This window comes from Alnus glutinosa, chromosome 8, assembly GCF_958979055.1.
Source record: "Alnus glutinosa chromosome 8, dhAlnGlut1.1, whole genome shotgun sequence".
NCBI classification, from domain to species: domain Eukaryota; kingdom Viridiplantae; phylum Streptophyta; class Magnoliopsida; order Fagales; family Betulaceae; genus Alnus; species Alnus glutinosa.
In genome coordinates, this window is record NC_084893.1 from 23,693,609 (window position 1) to 23,714,104 (window position 20,496).

Consider the following 20,496-nt stretch of genomic DNA (forward strand, 5'->3'; position numbering starts at 1 on the left):
GAAAGAAAGAAGGGGGCGGCCACCCCATGGCAAAAATAAAATAAAAAAATAAAAAATTGATGGGTTTTTGGCCCTTAGAGGTGGCCGAACCACCCCCAAGGGCCAAACCCTCAAAATATTTTTTAAGGGTTTACCCATGAGATGGTCGAACCACCCCATGGGCCACAGGGGTGGTCCGGCCACCCCCAGGCCCCCCAAGGGCCAAAATCTATCATTTTTTTTTTTCTTTTTTCTTTTTTCTTCTGTCACGCGGTAGCCGAACCACCCCCCTTGGCCACCATGGGGGTGGTCGGCCACACCAGACCGGCCAAGCCACCCCCTTCTTTTCTTTTATTTATTTATTTTTATATTTTCATTTTTTTAAATAAAATTATTAAAAAAATAAGAAAATATTGAAACGCCGTCGTTTTAGGCTTAGGTGTCAATGCTGACGTAGCCAAATGGTGACTCGGCCAAACGGAATTAACAACATTGGATGGAAAATTGAAAGAATGACCCAATTCAAAAACGCGAAAAAGTAAGGAAGTTAATGTTGAAAATTAAAAAGTGAGGAACCAATTTTAAATCGTACGTCGACTCAGGAATTTATTATACATTTACCCTATATTCTAACTCATTGTATTTCTAGTAATAACCATTCATTTCAATTTTTTTTTTTTTTTTTTAAAATCATTCATGCATTTCATTTCATTAATGAAAATAAACTTGATCACAACGTTAATGGTCTGATTGGCATTAGAAAATAAAATTTATTCCATTCGGGTTTTTTTTTTAAACCCGTCCACCCGCCTAAAACCTGGATTTAACCCGAATTGAATTAAAATTTAATTCTGACATTTTGATTAATGACTGGGACCCACGCGCAGGAGAAGTTGTCTCCAAAAAAACGCGTGGGTCCCACATTTAAATAATAAAAACTTAAATAAAAAAAAATTTTAAAAGAAATTAAAAAAAAAAAAAGCAGAGGGGTGGCTCGGCAGCCACCCCTTGGGGGTGGCCGCGCGGCCTCCCCCGACCCTTGGGGGTGGCCGCGCGCCACCCCCGGTCACCTCTGGGGGTGGCGCGCGGCCACCCCCAAAGGGGTGGCTGCCGGTTGCATCCATTTTTATTTTTTTAAAAAAAAAATTATTTATTTATTTTTTAATTAAACAATCAATATATAATAAATTATTATTTCACACAACTTTTCAAATTTTCAATCATTTTTTACCATTAAAAAATAATATTTTTCAATCTCAAAATTCAACACCCAAACACAATTTTTTGTCTCGAAATTTGTAAATAGAATTAGAATTGAATTCTAATTCCAAAAATTTAATAATATCCTTAACACACTGATGAGCATCTTCTATGTAAAACACTTCTTTTCGTGCATAGAGTGCAAGCTTTGCAAGCATATTAGCATCTACATTCGCCTCCCGCCTTACATGGGATACTCTTATTGTTGAAAGGATTTTAGCACAATACGGGCATCGTCAATTAACTGACCATAGCGACACCAGTTTTTGCAATCCTATTTTAATGTTTGCACCACCTATAGGGCATACCCTTCCACTTCCACCTTTTGCCACCCCATTTCTTTAGTTAAAAAAAAACTGATCTTAAAGCGGCAAGAGATTTTGCAACAATCGGAACCACAATATTTCCCTTTGGAGATTGTAATGTGGCCAATTGAATGGAGAGAACAAGTTTTATGAAATTTTTACAGCAAATATACTTTGTATTACTATATCTCTATTTAAAATGTGGGTCTACGTAGTTTTTAGCCAAAAATCATTTCCAAGAGAAAAATATAGGGTCCAACCGTCAACAGAGAGACCATCCATGGCCACTGCAGCTGTTGAAGAGAATCCTTCAACGATGTGGCCTTTGAAAAAGGTCCTATCTACTGTAGGACAGTAACTATACTATGACTTCAGAAAGTGAAAAAGTAGAAGGCTGAGTGCCAAATCTTTAATTCCTATTTTCTTGATAACTCACTCTCACGGACCTTGAAATTATCACCTCCCTCTTTACCCATAATAATGGAGATGAAAAGGGTATTATATATCATTGTAAGTTCATTCACACATTGTTTTGATAATTCGTAAGGTTGAGGCAACCATTGTTTTGGTGTATATAATTTTATATTATTTTAAATATTTTATTTTTTTATTGACCGGTGTTTGAATATGTGAAAGAAAAGATAATGCAATAGAAATATAAAATGAAAAGTGGAATAAATAAAATAAGAACAATGATATTACGTGGTTCGATCTATGACCTATGCCAACAAGATGAAGTCCAAAGAGTTACATTATGCTTTCATTCCTTAATGAGTGTACAATATAAAAGACTCTATTTATAGAGCAGTTTAAAGATGAAATATATTCATAATCAAATCCCTAAATTAAAGGTAATCTAATATTTATCAAAAGTAATACAATTCTCATCAAATCCATAAAAGTAGTATTACTCATTGATTTAACTCTTAATTATCGTAAATCATTCTTTCATATTTCGACAGCCTTATTCAACTATAAATAAACTGTACTTTATACAATTTTATCATCACGGAGAATACAACTGTTTTGTACTAGGCAACCCATTCTTCCTTTTCGTGAAGTCCGTCTCCTCGCGAATTCAGATTGCGATCTGCACTCATTAATTAGTTATTCTGTTCAACTAGGTATTTAATCTTAAATTATTGTCCAAAGTAGGAATTTAGTAGTTATGTTGTCATGGGAAAGTCTAAGGCCCGACTCTCTCAAAGTAGCCAACAATGTTATTTTTTATCTACCTAGTAACGCTGTGCATAAGAATCAGAAAATCCATCTTCCTTCTCATCAGGCTTGGTTTATGTCATGAGAAATGCTCGACATCTCAATACTTTTTTCCAGAATTTGGTTCCAACTTGATGTGTCACAATCCTATGAGATTATGACACATTTCTCAAAATGATAGATCTCATAGGATTGTGACATATCATGTTGGAACTAAATTCTTTTAAAAAAAAAAAAAGTGTTTTGATGTCTAGTATTCCTCGAAATGCAATTGAAGTTCTAGCACTTTAGGGTTAAGAAAAATGAGTGAGAGAAAAGAGGGATTTGTTATCAAAAACTAATATAAACAAGGATTTCAATAAGTTGATCTCTTATTATGGAAGCTAGAAAGTTGCATAAATGGAGTGGTGGCTAAGGAAGATTACTTAGATTTGATTAGATTAGATTAGCAAGTGGATTAATTAGGAAAAAAAAAGATTAGCAAGTGAATTGTTTGGTGGGGGAGAAAAAGAGGAGCAAGTGTGGCTTGACCGGCGGTGGTCCCCAAGACATGAGGAGCTGAAAGGGCCCGTGGGCCCTCCACAAAAACCCAAATGGGAGACCACCGAATTTTCCAAGAGCTGCTTTGTCTCCTGTTGGGCAGTTATCAAAGCTATTTGATTGATCCAATTTAATTAATTTTTTTTTTAAAAAAAAAAGTGTTTAATTTAATAAACTTTGGTCAATTATATAATTAGTCCCTCTACCCTCTACACACTTTTTCCTTGCTTCCACGACATAAAAGAAAGCTCTGTGGATGAGGATCCCATCATTACTTCATTTTCTGAAAGCCGAACGGCTCAATAATATATGCTCTCTCTCTCTCTCTCTCTCTCCCTCTCTCTTAAAAAGCTCTTATTTGCTTTATATGGATGAGTATTTTTTGGAGGCTGTGCCCTTCAACAAAACAAAAGCAAGTGGACAAACACGAAAGGGCAACCCTTTAAGTTAGGAATAAACAACTACTATCAGCTAGGGTTTTTTTATTATGAAATAAACCTCTGATTAGGGGTGGCAAGTGTTATATACTAGTATAGAATTATATCGAGATATGAGTATAAGTAGGATTAGTAATTTTTTACACTGACTCATGAACTTGACACAAAATTAAAATATTAAGGTTAAAGAATTTGGCTCATTTAATTAAATGAGTTGGATTATGGTTGATATATATAGTCTTATACGTGTGCTTCGACACGACCGACATGTTGCATAATGTCGGAAATTTTTTTACATGACATGCAAATCTAACACGAATCTAATACAAAATTAGAGAGTTATGATTGAGGAGATTGACCCGTTTAATTAAATGAGTCAGATTAGGGTTGATCTATATATATAGTCTTTTACCAAGGCATCGACCCGACCTGAATCTGACACGCGAACACAAACTGTCACACTTAGGTATAAGACTATATGGATTAGCTCTAATTCGACTTATTTAATTAAACAGGTCAAATCCTTCAAGTCAAACCCTCTAATTTCATGTGGATTTATGTCCAGTTCGCGGGCTGTATCAGTAATTGTCAACCTTTATATCACGTGTTGAGTTCGGGTCGTATTGAAGCATATGTATAATACTATATTGGTCAACTATAACTCAACCCAATTAATTAAATGAGTTAGCTCCCTCAATCTTAACTCATTAATTTTATGTTTGGTTTGTGTCAAGTTTTCGAGTTGGGTTAAAAAATTATCATTTCAACTTTTGATTCACCAATTTCAAAAATAAAAAGAAGGGGTGTCAATTCATGTTCGCGTTTTGGGTTTTGAATCGTGTCGATGCATGTGTATATATAAGAGTCTAAAACTATATTGGTCAACTCTAACCCGACCCATTTATTTAAACGGATCAGATTCCTCAACCCAAACACTTTAATTTCGTATTTGATTCGATCGTGTCGAATTTTCAAATCGTGTCAAAAATTATCAACTTAATAAAAAGTGCAGTAGACTTACTCCCTGGTACGGTGCCACCCCCACAAAATTATATATATATATACATATATATACCCACTCAAAATATTAGGTTTTTAGGGTACAAAAAGGTTAAAGAGTGTGGCCATCTTGGTGGCCCATTTTATACAGTGCAGGGATTGAGTTTGACTGGGAATGATATTAGAGCTAGATCAGATGCATTATTGAAGAGACACTTGTTTGCAATATCCCACACCAAAGCATATAATTACAACACCATCGTCCATGTGTTAAAATTAAGGTTGAGTTGGCAACTATGTCTTCATGATCATTTATACCACCAGGCTCCTCCTCCCCCCATCAAAGGGTCCAGATCACTCCACGTGTCCCCCCTACAAAACCAATCCTCACAAGCTAGCTAGCCTTATATAAATATATAACAACACCAACCTCGATCACCCATGCAAGCAAATTCCAAACCCTCACAACAACAGTTAAAAAAAAAAAAAAAAAACTCCATGGAGAATCGCCGGAAAAGGAGTGGCTCCGGCGAAATCTTCTCATTTCCGAGCACTCCGACTCCGGACCAAGACTCCGACTTCGAGTTCGGTTCTATCACACCGGACTCTCCCTCTACCGATCCCTACAAAAACTCTCCGGCCGACCATTTGTTCTTCAATGGCCGGCTCTTGCCACATGCCTTTCCTGTTCAAACACCCAATATCATCACGATCAATAACTCTCGCTCAACGAGCCGAACGAGCAGCATTAGCAGCAAGGACTCGCTAAGGTCTTCGCGAAGTAATAGCACGAACAGCAGGAGTAGTAGTTGCAGCAGTGGAAGGACAAGCTCAAGCGATAATTCTGAGAGAAAATTGTTGTTTCAGAGCAAACTTTCATCCGCAACAACTGGGATTAGAGACAGATACCAAGGTAATTAATATTTTATTGAAACATGAGTAGAATGAGAGAGAAAGCTCGAACTAATAACTCTTACTTTGATAGATTAAAATCGTCTACAATTATTTATTCAAATTTGAGAGAATTTAGACGGGTGATTTAAGTAGTCTTTAATAATCACGTGCTTGAATTCTTTCAAATTTTGACAAATAATTATAGACAATCCTGATTCGATCTATTTTGATATTCATATTAAATTATTGTTTATCTTAAAAGTTAAACCGATAGGAAATGACAAATTTATTAATTTAATTTGATATTCTATCGAACAGTTCAAGTATATTTATATGTGTGTGTGGATCTTTCTCAAAGGTGTGGTACTATATTTAACTCATAACTTATGTTATGATTTACTCACAATTTATCTCAAAAATTAAAGGGATAAGAAATGATGAATTTAATAACTAAATTTATATTCTATAATTCAGCTCAAGTATATGGGTCTTCTCAAAGGTGGCAATATATAACACCTGTACCATTTTTGAGTCGTGAGCCTTCGCGTAGAAAGAAAATGGAGCTCGTGGGGAAGGAAGTAATGTCAAAGAAAGGAGCAAAAGAGAGGAAAAGGGAAGGGTCGTGGCCTTGCCGGAGATTCTTTTGGTGGTTTGTCTCGGCCTGCAGAGAATGCCATGCCATGGAACCGTCGAGAAAAGATGAAGATCATCATGTCCATCGTTAGTTTTCTTTTGATTATTTGATTTTGAGAATATTGATTGATTTGCTTTTTCCTTGGTTTTGAAACTGTTATAAGAAGCAAAAGTGCTTCGAAATCCGAGAAGAGATTCGATCATTGGTGTGTTATTAATGTTGTTTTCTTTTTTTAGATGAATTGAGAGATGATCACTAAGTAGCAAATTAAAGAGCATTTGTAAAGTGTTGTAAACTATTGTAATTGCTTAGTATATGATTGTGGGGTGTCTGGTTTCCTTTTATAAAAAACAGAAGTGCCTTAGTTCTTTATCTTTTTGTCTCCCCCCCCATTCTTTTTCTTTCCTATATATTTTATTAGGAATTGGCACATGTATAAGCAAAGTATCAACATTTGAGCTTTAAATGTACTCAATTAGTAATTAGAAGAAAAAAATTGTTCTCAATTAGTGATGCAAAATGAAAGTAGGGCTGGTAATTTTTTTCACAACCCGACACGAAATTAAAGGGTTAGGGTTGAGAACTCTAACCTGTTTAATTAAATGGATCGGGTTAAGGTTAACCTATATAGTTTTATATCTATGCTAGCTTTGATACGACCCGAAATCACCACACGATATAATGGCAGGTAAGTTTTAACGTAATCCATGAATTCAACACGAACCCAATAAAAAATTATAGAATTAGGATTGACTTATATAATCTTATACCTATGCATCAACACGACCAGAACCAGAGATTCAAACATGAATTGGCACCCTTATATGAAAGCGAATATAAGGGCTAGACACGTTAAACCTTAAGTACTCTAGAATCTATTAAGAAAAGGGAAACACTTTCTAAAATTAAAAAGAACATAAGAAATGTTAATGAAAATAACTTAAGGAAAAATTACATCATTAGTTCATGTGGTTGTCCTAAATGACAAATCACTCCCTGTGGTATCAAAATAAATTCAGAAATCACTGTGGTTGGCCTAATTTACAAATCACTCCCTGTAGTCAAATTCCGTTAAAATTTTTGACTGATTCCATTAGACGTCACCTCAGTGCCAATAAGATGGTAACACATGTCATACTTAATAAAAAAAATATTTTTAAAATATTTATATTTTTTTTTATTAAGAGTGACATGTGTTGCCATCTTACTAATCCTTTGTTGCTTAGTCTTGTTTCTAGAGATTGGTGCTCATTGTTGTTGGCAGATTCTATTCGGATTTTAGCAGTCCTATTCCCCCTTCAACCGCCTTCTGGGTTGTTATTATTACCAAACAAGTGTCCAGGTAAGGTTAACGAATATTTTGAGAGTCATGCCTCTATCCGCATACTTTGGGATTCAAATAGGGTTGAAGGGTATTGAGATAGTCATGCTCCTGCCTGTGCCTTTTTTGTTATGGGCCTCCATAATGAGGGATGGAAAAATCAACTAGAATGATAGATTTTGTTAGGATAATTCGAGGAATCATGGGCTTCCTAATTTTATGGTAGTTCAAAAAACCCTAAACCTTCCAAAACAACTACTTTAGTTGAATCATAAACTTTTCATATATTTATTGATCAATTCTCCCGTTTAAATAGAAGATTACATAGTGGAAATATAAATAACTTGGGCTACACGTAAATAGCAAATCTAATTTTAATGAAACACAAATCCCTTATTTTCTTGCTTCAGATCTTGCTTTATGAACACATCTCCTTATTTTCCTATTAGGGAATTCTTCTAATTCGAATAAACTTTCACTGAGTAATATTAAGGACAATCTTTTCATCTTCAATTCATTTTATCCTCCTAAAGTTGATGTACCTATTAAAATTACCATTTAATCAAAATCAAATAATGGTCCATCCTAAATCTAATAATGATTTTAATAGCTACATCAACTTTGAGAGAATAAAAAAAATGACAAAAAAATAGTCTCTAGCATTATTCATTTTCACCGGGTTGTAGACCGTGACATTCGGATTATGTAAGTGAAGTTTCTCAATTCTCTTAATCTTTTTAAGTTAATGAAATCTATCTTACCAAAAAATAATAATAATAATTGAAAAATTGTTGGCAAACTTGCCATATTTTGTTGTGCATGTGTGAGAACCGTACGGGTGTGAGTGAGAGTCTAGTAATAGCATACGAAATCCATAAACTGATCTGATCACATGGGCCATCGCAGGTTTGGATCAATAATTGAGTAATTAATCCCATAGTTTATAATAATTTTTTAATCCAAATCATGCTACCTGGCATGGGCCTTTTCAGCGAAAGTGATTTCAAAACTTCATTCTACGACTGCATGACTCCATCTAAGAATTCTGCAAAATGAAAACGGCCCAAGAATAACTCATTGATTGCCCTAACTAAACATGATATTACTATACATGAATGACACAAATAGGGGTGTTTAGTTTAGGTGGGCAGTTTTTAACCGTTCCGCATCTACTATCTGCCCATGTTTACTGGTGATTTTTAGCCCCTAATCCTAGGCGAGCAGATATCATATTTGCTATCCGCACATATGTGGGCATCCACTATCCGCCTATATATATATATAATGGTTTTGTTTTCCTTTTAATACCGTTTGTATACATGGACGCTACCTTTGCATATTAGCTTTAGTGGGGCGCGTCGAATCGCTGAAAGGCCTTGTGACTCTCCAATTTGGTAATCTGAAGATAGAAAACCAAAATGAATTGATAAAACAAATCAAAGAATAATTAACTTTATTTCAACTATCCTTCTCCCTCTCAGGCTAAATAGTAGAGATATCAACCATTCCTTTTTGGAATGGAAAGAAACGATGGTCGCTCGTCTGTTCGTTGCTTGTTTGTTAGCACAGCAACGGCTTTCGTGCTCGTCCGTCGCTTGTTCTAACGAGCAAGGGATTGAGAGAATCTTTCATCTCTACCGAGCCTACTTCGTAAGCAACTAAGTTGCCTGAATCGTATTCATGCCACAGAATGTCCAACGAAAGCCGGAAGGAGTGCTGAAAGAAAATAAAAAAAAAAAAACGTAGGATTCCATATCCATTTCACATTAAAAGAAGATGAAGACGCGCTATAAACCCTCCTTTGATCATTCTCTTATCCTCCTATTTTTTAAAATCAAGATTGAATATGCAGGATCATGTGTAAGATACACGACCGCACAATCTAATAGTAATTTTAAATAGTGAAAATGAAAAAAAGAACCATTAGAATAAATGAATCATTTATCAACTTATATAGAGTGGCTAAATTGTAAATGCGTTTATGGAAAGTGAATTGTTTGTTAAATGTTGTAAGAAAAGTTTGTTTTTGACTTTTCGGTTTTGAAAAGAATTGCCAACAATAGCCAAAATTTCCGTCTATGAAATTGAATTAGGTGCTTAGATTGAGATTCAGATCGAAGCTCGTCGCTGCCGTATTCTTTTGAATTTTAGCGGGTATTAAGAGGAAATTTGAAGAACTTATGATTTTGAGGAACTACAACAAATGATCGTGAAGTCAATAGTAATGGATGAAAGAAACACGACATACAAAGAGAATCAAAACAAGCACAAGAACATGAGCAGTAAAAGGAACACAAAGGCTTTTTTCCTAGACCAACATCCGACCACAAGCATCTTCAATTCACTCCAAGAAGGTCTCCATGACATCGGAGTACATTCCGGCCGCCTCTGAATTCCTATACTCAGGCTGGTGCTGGTGGTGATGATCAACAGAAGTTGAAGAAGAGGATGAAGCCATTCTAGCAGGCAAAGTAAAGCTCCTCTTAAATTTGTTTTCAATCTTTCTTGCACTGTCCGGGTGGCAGCTGTCCAAGCTCAAGAACTCATTGGGGTTTGCTCCACCACCATTATGCATATTTGAGGCATCTGAATTAGGGTTTAGAGGATGGTGATTCTGGTCTTGTTTGTTTCCTAAGCTCTCCGGGTTAAACAACAGCTTGGCATCATCGGTACGTCCGGTGAGAGCATTGAAGAACGACAGCCCATTCGGCCACTTGATGTCGTTTTCGTGCTCTCCGGCCACCATATCTTCAATTCGGGTTTCGGATGAATGAGGTAGGAGAAACATGTGGGTCTCATCTTTAGGTTGTGGAAATCCAAGTCTGGCAGAGTTTGGGAAATTGGGTGAAGAAAGCATAGAAGTTGCAGATGGAAGTTGCCTTTGACCCCAGTTAAAGTGCGGAGCAGGCGGGCGGATTGGAATGGGGGATTGCTTTGAAGGGAGTGAAGAAGATGAGGAAGTGTTTCTGGTTGAAGAAAAGAGCTGGGAGAGGTAGAAACCAGACTGGTAGCCTAGAGATTCAAATGTATGCCTCATTCTTAGCACAAAATGCAGGTCTTCAGGAATCTGTTATTACACATTATCTATCAGTTCAATCAAACAGTTCAAAAATATTACTGCCAGGAAACCAACCAAGTATATAATCATTAAAAAAAAAAAAAAAAAACTCACAATCTTGCAAGAACCCAACTGTAGAAGGCCATGGCCAGCTTGAATTACAGCTATTGTCTGGTCAAATAGGGAGCAAAAAAGTCTTTAAGTAATTGAAGAAACAAACCAGAGAAAAGAAATAGCATAAGACTAGCAACAGTGAAATTACTGTTTCGATACAGACCTGGATTCCTGACTCAAACTGGTCAGTCCATTCAGAAGGAAGCTGCATTCAATAGCACCAAATATAGGAAGATTATCATCAATCATTAACACGGTACCATCTAACCAATAGTAGATCAAAATATAGGATAATAAATGGAATCTCATAGTTCAGATGGAAGAATATGAGTCACAAACTTCTAAGTAGACAGGAAAAAAAAATAAATAAAAAATAATTGATATTTGCGTTTTATGGCGTACAGCATCAAAAGAACTCTGCCAGTAGTTGGATATGTTTGGTTCACATTCTGTTGGTTCTTTGAAGACCCATTTATGACACTTATCAGATGCAACCTTCCCCATCAACCTGTTCAAACAAATTCACCCAATCAAACCCCATATTCACACCTCTTATATCTCACTACTTTCTATGTTTACCACAAGATTAGAATGAGGGAGACAGAGAATTGAAACCACAAAAAAAAAACACCTACCCAGTACCCACCCTTCTCCATAATTATATAACTGAATGGACATCTTGCTGAAGGCTCTTCTGACAGGATCTTCACCATCAATCTCTTCGAGACAATCCCCAACTCTTCCTCGACAGAATCCATCTTCCCACATCAACATTCTTCACAAAATTTGACAGACAAAAATCACATCAATTTGGAAAATTACTAAAACACATACCAGGAAAATGACAAGTTACTGAATACCCATCTTCAATTATCAATCATAAAATCCAAAAATCCAATATATATATATATATCTCCCAGTAACCGAATTCACTCTGTTTTTGACAAGAAAAACAGTAACGCTCTGCCTCGCTGAGCAAAGGTCAGAAAAGAAGAAAATAGTGTTTTGAGAATTCTAGTTTGTTTGCTAATTCTTGTGTTTTACTAAGGAACAAGACCTAGGTAAAGTAAAAGCATACTTACAAGCTGCCGTTGTCGTCTCCAACCTTGCACCCATTACCACCTCTGACTCTTCTGCAATTAAAGGGAGAGAGACCCATTTAAGGAAGCTACTCAAATCAAAGCAAAACACAAAGCTAGAGAGAGAGAGAGGGACAGAGAGAGATTGAGAGAGACAGAGAGAATCAAAGCGACACAGAGAGAGACATACGGGCGAGGACGGATGGTCCAGAAGACAGAGTAAGTCCATTCTGTGTTGAGACAGACGCTTCTGAGGGCCTCATGAAGGGCCATCATCCCAACAGCTTCTTTGCTCCTATCTGATGCTCCTGAGCCCACCATCTCTCCCTTTCTCTCTCTCTCTCTCTCTCTCTCTCTCTCTCCAATATATATGCCTTTTCTTTTTTTTCTTCTTTCACTTCACAGTTCACACACTACACTTAGACCCTTTTGAGTTTCCTCTCCTTCTATCCCCCCTCTCAACCTCTGAAAAACTGCTTCTTCTACCTCAACTCAATTTTTTATCTTCTTTTCCAACTCCACAATGCTTAACCACCACAGAGAATACCCTTTCATCTCTCTCTCTCTCTCTGTTTTATTTTTTCTTTGCTTGGCTCTGCTCTCTCTCTTTCTCTGTACTAATCCCTTTTGTTTGTCCCAAGTGAACAGGTTCGGTGACCTTGGACCATGGGGAGGTAAAAAAAAGCTAGAGAGAGAGGGAGAGATGAATGTTGTACGCATTCACCATGAAAAACCGTGGGGACAGCTTTTTTCTGCTTTCTCTGTCTCTTAACAAAGCACAACTGGTAAGAGAAGAAAAAATAAATAAAGCAAAATTGTGATAGCCAAATTACATTTTTACCCTCTGTCTCATTTCACCTTGGCTTTTTGGTTGCTCTGTACCATGCAATGCAAACCTTGTTTTGGCGAAGGGGTCAACCAGGCTGGGCTCCTCATCAACCCATTTTGGTAGTGTGAGTTACAGCCGGTAATTTTTTTTATACAGACTCGTGAATTTGATAATTCTTTACCTTTTCTTTCTCTTTAAGGAATTTTTTTTTTTTTTAATGATTAGAAAATATGATTGACATGATATAAAGTTTAAATAATTTATATGAAAAAGTAAAATAAATTTGTATTGTAGTGAATTTTTTTTATTTAAAAAGTAATAAAAAAGTGTTGATATGATATAAAAAGTAAAAAAAATTAAGAATATTTTGAAGTCCATATTTTTTGGAAGATGTAAAAATAAAGGAAAAAGAGGGGAAAAGTAAATTTCAAACAGGGCCATAAATTTGATATAAAATTTGTATATTAGGGTTGAGCAGTTTAACCCGTTTAATTAAATTGATTGAATTAGTGTTTATTTATATAATATTATACACATGTCTCGACATAATTCAAACTCGACACACGAACGTGAATTGTCATCCTTAACGTGGGCCAGGCATTGGTAAAGTATTGTCCTGACTATGTTTGTTAATTATCTTTTATTTTTCCTTTTTCAAAAAAAAAAAAAAAAAATTAACAAACAACTTAAAACGCAAAAACAGCTTTCATCATTTTGTTAACAATAACAAACATTGTAAAGCAAATGCATGAGTAAAAGTAGTCGCTATTTAATTTATTTTCATACAAAGCTTTATCTAATAACACATTTTTCTTCTCCTTTACATCTTCTCTTTTCAAAATCAAAATTATATTCGTCGTTTTTGAACACTTTTTTAAATAAAAAACAAAAAACGCCGTCTCAAAACACATTAACAAACGGAGCCGAATATCTACAGTAGTGAAGTAGGGTGAAAGGGTGTGAAATAGAGAGATCAAATTAGATTTGGCAACCTCCAACAAGGGGGACAAGCATAGTGATTGATTTCAATTGCAAAACCCAGTAAAGGCATGACTTTTTCATTGCTTTTTAGGGTTAATATCCCATGTATATATATATCATGGAAAGCATTGATTCAAGACCCTTTCGTCGTTTGTGCCTAAAAAACATGGTTAATTGGTTATACTGTAGAATTTGCCAAACGACCCCCCCAAGATCTCATTTTGTAATGGCATAAGGTGGAGGATAACCAGGACAATTGGCAGGGCACAGAATCTTTACCAGTCAAAAGAGGCAGGGTGGGAATTCTGATCGTTGGATTTGGATTAGTATTTTAAAGGAATATGATAATGTTATTATGTCAGTTTGAAAGGACGAACTTAGAGTAATCATCATAATTTTCATATTATTTTAAGTTAAAAGAGGAAATCTGAATCATACATATGGCCACTCCCTCCCTCTTGTTTATTGTTTAACCTATCTTGCACATTAAGGAAATCCCAAAACCAAAATTACCCTTCTATGTGTATATATATATAATTTTCATCCTTTTTTAAAAAAGATGTTTGAACTTCAAAACGTCTAAATTTAAAACATTAACTTTTCAAAAAGTCTCAATTAGATGTCCTCCTTTAGGATTTTCCGTTAAATCATATTAAAATTTTCAAAATACCTTTTTTTTTTTTTAGAAGAAAAAAAAAATTGTTAAAATTTAGGTGTTAGTTAGAATTTAATGGAATTTGTAAAAATACTTATGCCCGAATTTTTGAAAAAATTTATAATTTTTTTAAAAAAATAAACACATATATTTTGTGAATTTTGATAGGATTTAACGGAAAATCTTAACGAAGGACCCCTAATTGAGACTTTTTAAAAAATTGAAACGTTTTGAAGTTCATGTATCTTCCTTTAAAAATGGTGAAAGTTTTATACCTTTAAATGAAATTATCCCATCTTTCTAATTCCATAATTTTATGTCATATTTATCAATTGGATAGTAAAAGAGAAAAATAATTTATTTGTCGAGAGGTAAAAACTTGGTGTAGAAGTTTTTCTCACTTTCTAATTCTCTTCATTTTTAAGAAACCATCTAGTTCTAAGCCTAATAATTCCCTTTCGAAAATCATGTTTTTAGTGAAAGGGGAAGAACAAACCTTTAAAGAAACCATATTTAAGTTCACAAGAAAAATGGATTTGAGTTTAATAGAACTATGCTAATATTATTACATGTCAATTATTTTGATTGTTAGTGAAGGTGAACCATAATTTTGCTATGCAAATAAAACTCGAAAGTAATGAAATTTTATGTAAAAAATTCACTTTATTACATTTGATTTTATATCACTTTTGTAATTATATCTATAAATTTTAAAAAATGTCAATTTAATATATTCATCTTTCAATTTTATTTTTATTTTTTTTCATTTTCATCCGTCCGTTATAATTTTGTTGTTGAATCCTAACGTATGGGTGTCAAAATTCCTAAAATACTTTCACTTTTTTAAGAAAAAAATTATAAAGATTTAAGCGTTGGTCATGATTTAACGGAATTTACAAAAATACGCATGCTTGAATCTTAAATTTTTTATTATTATTTTAAAATTTTTGACATAATTTAACAGGAAATCCTAACGGATTAGTGAAATTGAAAAAAATAAAATAAAAAATGAATATACTAAATTAACACTTTTTAAAATTTATAAATATGATTACAACCGTGTTGAAAGATTAATAATAATAAGTGAAATTTTTTCAAATTTTGAAGCAAAACTTCATTTTCATTTGAGGAACTTGAGAATATATATATATATATATATATATATATATATATATATATATTTAAAAAAAAAAAAAAAAAAAAAAAAAAAAAAAAAAAAACTACAATCCTATGCATGTTTTCTTTTCACCGAACAAAGGTTGCTGTCATAGTCAAATCTAAACAGAGTGCTCTAATCATTTGCCATTTTGATGAAAGCAGGTGTTGTAGTAGTAGACTAGTAGTACTACTACTACTTAAACAAAGGTAAAAGAATAGGGAGATTAAGGCGTCACGTGAGCACGTGCCATGGCAGTGAGTCGGTGCATCGTTTCTCTTAAACAAAGCGAGGGCACGAATTGCGGGGCACTGCGTCCCTTACCTGCGCCACCCTCCGACCTCATTACGCGCGTCTTCTTTCACGCATCAAAAGCGAAGGTCCAAATTCAGATTTACAACGGTTTGAGGACCGCGCGTGGGACGTATCGCGCGTGGAACGGGTGGCGGTGAAAGAGTACAAATGTACGCATCGGGCTCCCTCTCCTCCGCGTTGACCGGCCCGGGCCTCGCTCCGAACCCACGACCGTATCTTTGTGGGTCCCACTCTCAAATCCTCGACCTAACTCTTTAACTTAATCCACGTTGGTTCTTCTTCAATAAAACTGATGACGGTCATAATTGTGGGATTCTGAAGGTCATTGTGTATAATATTTTCAATCTCGTCCTTTCATTTCAAACAAAATGAATGGTCAATAATGTGACAGCTTGTACAAATGAGAGAATGAGTGGATTCCATCGTTTCCATGCCACGTGGGTCATCATCCGAAGTCATGAACCGCCTTTTCCATTGCGGTGGTTCAGCCACCTTTAAGCTAACTTTTAAAGATGGTCCAATCATTTTTTTTTTAAGGGTTTATTTGAGTTTATAAACTCAAACAGTTAAACATGTGATAAAATTACAGTTTAACCTTTAAAATTGTGCACGTTAAAAAAAAAAAATCTATTGCCAGCGATTTGAAAATGCTATTTTTTTATTTTTTTATTTTTTTTAAAATGCAATCTCAAACAATTTATTTTCTGCGATTTAGTTTAAAAATAAAAATCGCATTATTTATCTACAAAATTGCAAACTCACGAGAATTCTTGATCACATAGTTGGTTCAGCCATTCTAAGAGTCGTGTAGGCCACAATTTGTCTCTCTTATTGTTATCATGCTTTATATCATTCATTTAAAATGATCGGTTTAGATTAAAACTATTGAACTGTATGCATTACCCTACATATTGTATGTATTCTATATCACGAATAATGTTAAAAATAAGACTCGTCTTTCTTATGTCCTCTCAAATATCATATGACTTTTAAAATAATAATCATCTCAAATTTAATGGTAATTATAGGAGTCATGTGACTTTTGGGAGGATACAAAGAATGACAAGAGTTTGGTTTTGATTTTAAGTTAATTTTAAAAAAAAAAATTATTAATTACATACTATATATCAGTAACTCTAAAATCATTGGAATTTATGTTGAGTACATGCTAAAAAAGAAAAAAAGAAAAAAAAATCGAAAATCCAGGTAAATTAATCTTGAGGTCTTTTTTAGACATTAAAAGAAATCTTCACGTGAAACCAAGTAGTATTTTAATACGAAAAGGACGGATAAAGTAATAATATTTTTACTAAATTATATTTATTTTTAGAATTTTTTTTTTTCATGATTAAAAGTTTTTTTTTTTTTTTCACCAGTCTTTTCAAGTATCAAAGTACTGCCAACAGTTAGCTTTAAAGTGCAATTTATTTTAAAATTATAGGACAGATATAATAATTGTACTTGAATCTTTAGTATTTCATTTAAAACTAAGTAATTGTTCCTAAATATTTTACACACAAATAAAATAAATTAGAAAAATAAATTCTTAAATATATAGTACATTTAGAATTAGTGCACTGCATCAAGTGCCACGTGAAAAGTTCAAATCAAATTTATCTCACGGAATAATTAGCTTTGGGATATTTTTTCGTTATTTAGAGTGGATTTTTAAAAATGATTTTAAACTAAATCGTAAAAAATAAATTGTTTGAGAATTATATTTTTAAAAAATTATGATTTGAAAACATATAAAACTGCATTTTCAAATCGCAGTCAATGAGATACTTTTTTAAAAACGCATAATTTTAAACGGTTAATTTGTGATATTAAAGGTCAAACTGTCAAATGTTTAACTGCATTTTTAAAAATTATTTTTTCAAATTACATATTTTAAAATCACTAATTATAAATCGTATTTTTTAAAATTACAAATTCAAATGGGTCTTGGTATACATGGATTTTTCTATTGCAACCTAAAACAGAAGATATTCAGATTGTCTTCATTTTTTTTTCTCTTTTTTCTTTTAATTCATTTTTTTTTTTATTGGACATTTACTGGATGTTAGTAAAATCGTAGTGAGTATGCATTTTGGTCAAATGATTTTTTTTTTTTTTTTTTTTTAAAAAAAAAGTTTTAAAATTGAATACCAACAGTTCAGTATTGCATTTTAAATTATAACTTTATTGGAATTCCACATTTTTTTCCCCTAGTTTCACGGCATAAGTTATTGCGCATTTGAAATGAGTCATTTCGTAAACAAATAAAACCCCTTAGGGGCACCCAACCGCTAGCCACCGCTAGTGGTGGCCTGTGACCCTATGGCTAAGCCAGACTTGTTACTCTCGAGGAGTTTCTGTTTTTTTTAAAAGGTTTTTTTAGTAAAATTAAAAAGTTAATTATTATTTTAATGTGATGTGACGGTACAAATTTGGATGAAAATTCCACAAAATGACATATTTCAAATTTGAGATAAACTTATGCAATGAAACTCGAAGGAAAAAAAAAAAAAAAAAAAAAAAAAAAAAAAAAAAAAACTTAAAAATTTTAAAAAGGCGTATTAACGGAGGGATTTATCTTAGATATACCCTTAAATTTGAGTCTTACCATTCATGGCCTCTCATGTACATATACACAAGTTTATAATGGATCTATACATTGCAAAGAATTTACCATATATGCTTGATCCAAATCTAGAGTTCAAGATTTGACCCAAAGTATCTAAATTAGGGTTAGGTTTAGTCATTAAATCTATTTAAGTGAGCTATTGCACTCTAATAGAGATAGAGTTTATGAATAATAAAACAACTTTTATTTAAGGCCCGACTTTTCTTTTCTTCTCGGCGTTGAGACTCCACTAAATTTTCATTCTCTTTGATCTTTTTCTCCATTTGGATGCATGATTTTCTCTATTCTTTTCAAAAACAACACTATCACCCAACATTATTTTTCAATTTTGAATTTTATTCTTCAAACCTTTCAAATATAATTTTTTTTTTTTTCAATATTCATAATTTTGAAAAATAATCGCAAATCCAAACGTCCTCGTCATCGCAAATTTGCAGACATTATTTGTGATAAAAATATGAAGCAACTTGGAAACATCAAGTCGTGCTTGGCAGACTATTCAACAAACTGTTGAATTAATAACACTCTTTGGAAAAATGAAGCAAGAAAGATTGGCAAAATTTTCCTGCCCCTTGTCAGACGCAAACCTTTTTCAAATTTTAGTTGATGTTCGATCTTTGTCCTTTTTAGTTGAACAATAAGCCATCGCACAAATAAAAAGTAAAAAGAGGAGGGCTGCCAAAAAGAATTTTGTTTGCCCTATCATCCATGCGTTCGTCTTGGCATTTAATTTGCGACCAACCAATATTAATTTTAAACATTTTTTTTTATATTTAAAAAAAAAAATCATATATACTATCGGCGACGACTCTATTGTTGTCGCTTATATTTTCCTATTTGCAACAATCTTTGCCGTCGCTAATATCTTTCTACTACATTTTGTGTGTGGCAAAAAATCCCGCTAGGTTATTAATGACAACCTTTTTTTAAGAGTAATAATTCATTTTTGCGTGTTGGGTTCGAAGTAAGAGTATAAGACTATATATATCAAATATAATTCGACACATTTAATTAAACGGATAAAACCCATCAACCCTAATCCTATAATTGTGTATTAGGTTCGTATCGGATTTATGAGTCATGTCAAAAATTGCATGCTATTATGTCGTGTGTTGAGTTCTAGTCGTGTCGAAACAAGGGTATAAGCAGGGGCGGAATTGCCTCTGAGTTCTGTCCCCCCAAAATTTTTAAAAACTTGTAAATTTTTTTAAAATTCTCATAATAATTTTTTTAACGAGTTTGTCCCCCCTAAAATTAAATTTTTACCCTTAAGGATCTTCATTTGTTAGTTTCGTCCCCCCTCATTTTAAATCCTGGTTCCATCCTTTGGTATAAGACTATATAAGTCAACCCTAATCTGACTCATTTAATTAAACGTCTCAGACTTCTCAACCTTAACCATTTAATTTTGTGTTGAGTTTGAGATTCGTGTCAAAAATTGTCGATCCAATCCTACATATTTGTCATTGCTAAGAGTAAATAATTTTCTAATATTAGCGACGTCTTTTATGTTGCTGAAAGTATGGTCGCTAAAGACCTTTTTGAGAGTAAATAATTTTCTAATCTTAGCGATTACTTTTGCATACGTTGCTAAAGACCAAATTTCTTGCCGTTAGAATAAATAAGATTGGATTTATGAATGGTTCTAAGAAAATTCAAATTACAATTCTAACTTGTTTTTACTCTTTTTTTTTTTCGTTCTTTTTTTAAAAAAGTTATAAGGTAAATATATTTCAAAATGACATAAATTAAAGGGACTTAGAACAAATTTTGCAATATATGAAACATATATATATATATATATATATAATTCAATACATATATGCTAATGGGATTAGTGAAGAAGTCTTTTGACAATGATATGGATATGGATCGCCCTCTTTCTTTCTTTTTTGTCGCAGAGACAAAAGTTCTCCATAAAGGTTAGTTGAACAACCTTAAGGGCCTTAAATGCAGAGGGGAGGGGCTCCACTGGACTAAAACCCATCCGACAGCAGACAAATTCAAAGAATTAAGCACTTGGTATTTCTACGATAGCCATGTTCGTGCATGTCTCTGGCAGATCGAGGTTGTCAAAGGATCATTGGTTCATCATC

The 20,496-nt window shown here is 33.7% G+C and overlaps 2 protein-coding genes across 3 annotated transcripts; one reads left to right on the forward strand and one right to left on the reverse strand.

The window, feature by feature from the left end:
* The first annotated feature begins 5,028 nt into the window (after nucleotides 1–5,028).
* LOC133875591 (probable membrane-associated kinase regulator 1) lies at nucleotides 5,029–6,636 on the forward strand. The gene is made up of 2 exons (XM_062313766.1): nucleotides 5,029–5,651; nucleotides 6,107–6,636. The coding sequence occupies exons 1-2, from the start codon at nucleotides 5,180–5,182 to the stop codon at nucleotides 6,355–6,357; spliced, it is 723 nt and encodes a 240-aa protein (XP_062169750.1). The 5' UTR covers nucleotides 5,029–5,179; the 3' UTR covers nucleotides 6,358–6,636.
* A 3,155-nt stretch (nucleotides 6,637–9,791) lies between these two features.
* On the reverse strand, nucleotides 9,792–12,580 carry LOC133875795 (protein RICE SALT SENSITIVE 3-like). 2 transcript variants are annotated; one of them, XM_062314031.1, is made up of 7 exons: nucleotides 12,029–12,580; nucleotides 11,842–11,892; nucleotides 11,406–11,534; nucleotides 11,162–11,267; nucleotides 10,923–10,964; nucleotides 10,760–10,816; nucleotides 9,792–10,654 (listed from the first exon to the last, which is right to left on the reverse strand). In XM_062314031.1, the coding sequence occupies exons 1-7, from the start codon at nucleotides 12,157–12,159 to the stop codon at nucleotides 9,929–9,931; spliced, it is 1,242 nt and encodes a 413-aa protein (XP_062170015.1). In that variant the 5' UTR covers nucleotides 12,160–12,580; the 3' UTR covers nucleotides 9,792–9,928. The 2 variants fall into 2 exon arrangements, with proteins under 2 accessions (XP_062170015.1, XP_062170016.1); XM_062314032.1 differs by lacking the exons at nucleotides 11,842–11,892; nucleotides 12,029–12,580 and having other exon boundaries at nucleotides 11,395–11,526.
* Nucleotides 12,581–20,496: the final 7,916 nt, after the last annotated feature.

Coding starts and splice junctions, on each gene's coding strand:
- LOC133875591 (XM_062313766.1), top strand. CDS start 5,180: ATGCAAGCAAATTCCAAACCCTCACAACAACAGTTAAAAAAAAAAAAA. Junction 5,652..6,106: donor GATTAGAGACAGATACCAAG/GTAATTAATATT, acceptor TCTATAATTCAG/CTCAAGTATATGGGTCTTCT.
- LOC133875795 (XM_062314031.1), bottom strand. CDS start 12,159: ATGGTGGGCTCAGGAGCATCAGATAGGAGCAAAGAAGCTGTTGGGATG. Junction 11,268..11,405: donor TTATATAATTATGGAGAAGG/GTGGGTACTGGG, acceptor TTGTTTGAACAG/GTTGATGGGGAAGGTTGCAT. Junction 10,965..11,161: donor GGCAGAGTTCTTTTGATGCT/GTACGCCATAAA, acceptor TATTGAATGCAG/CTTCCTTCTGAATGGACTGA.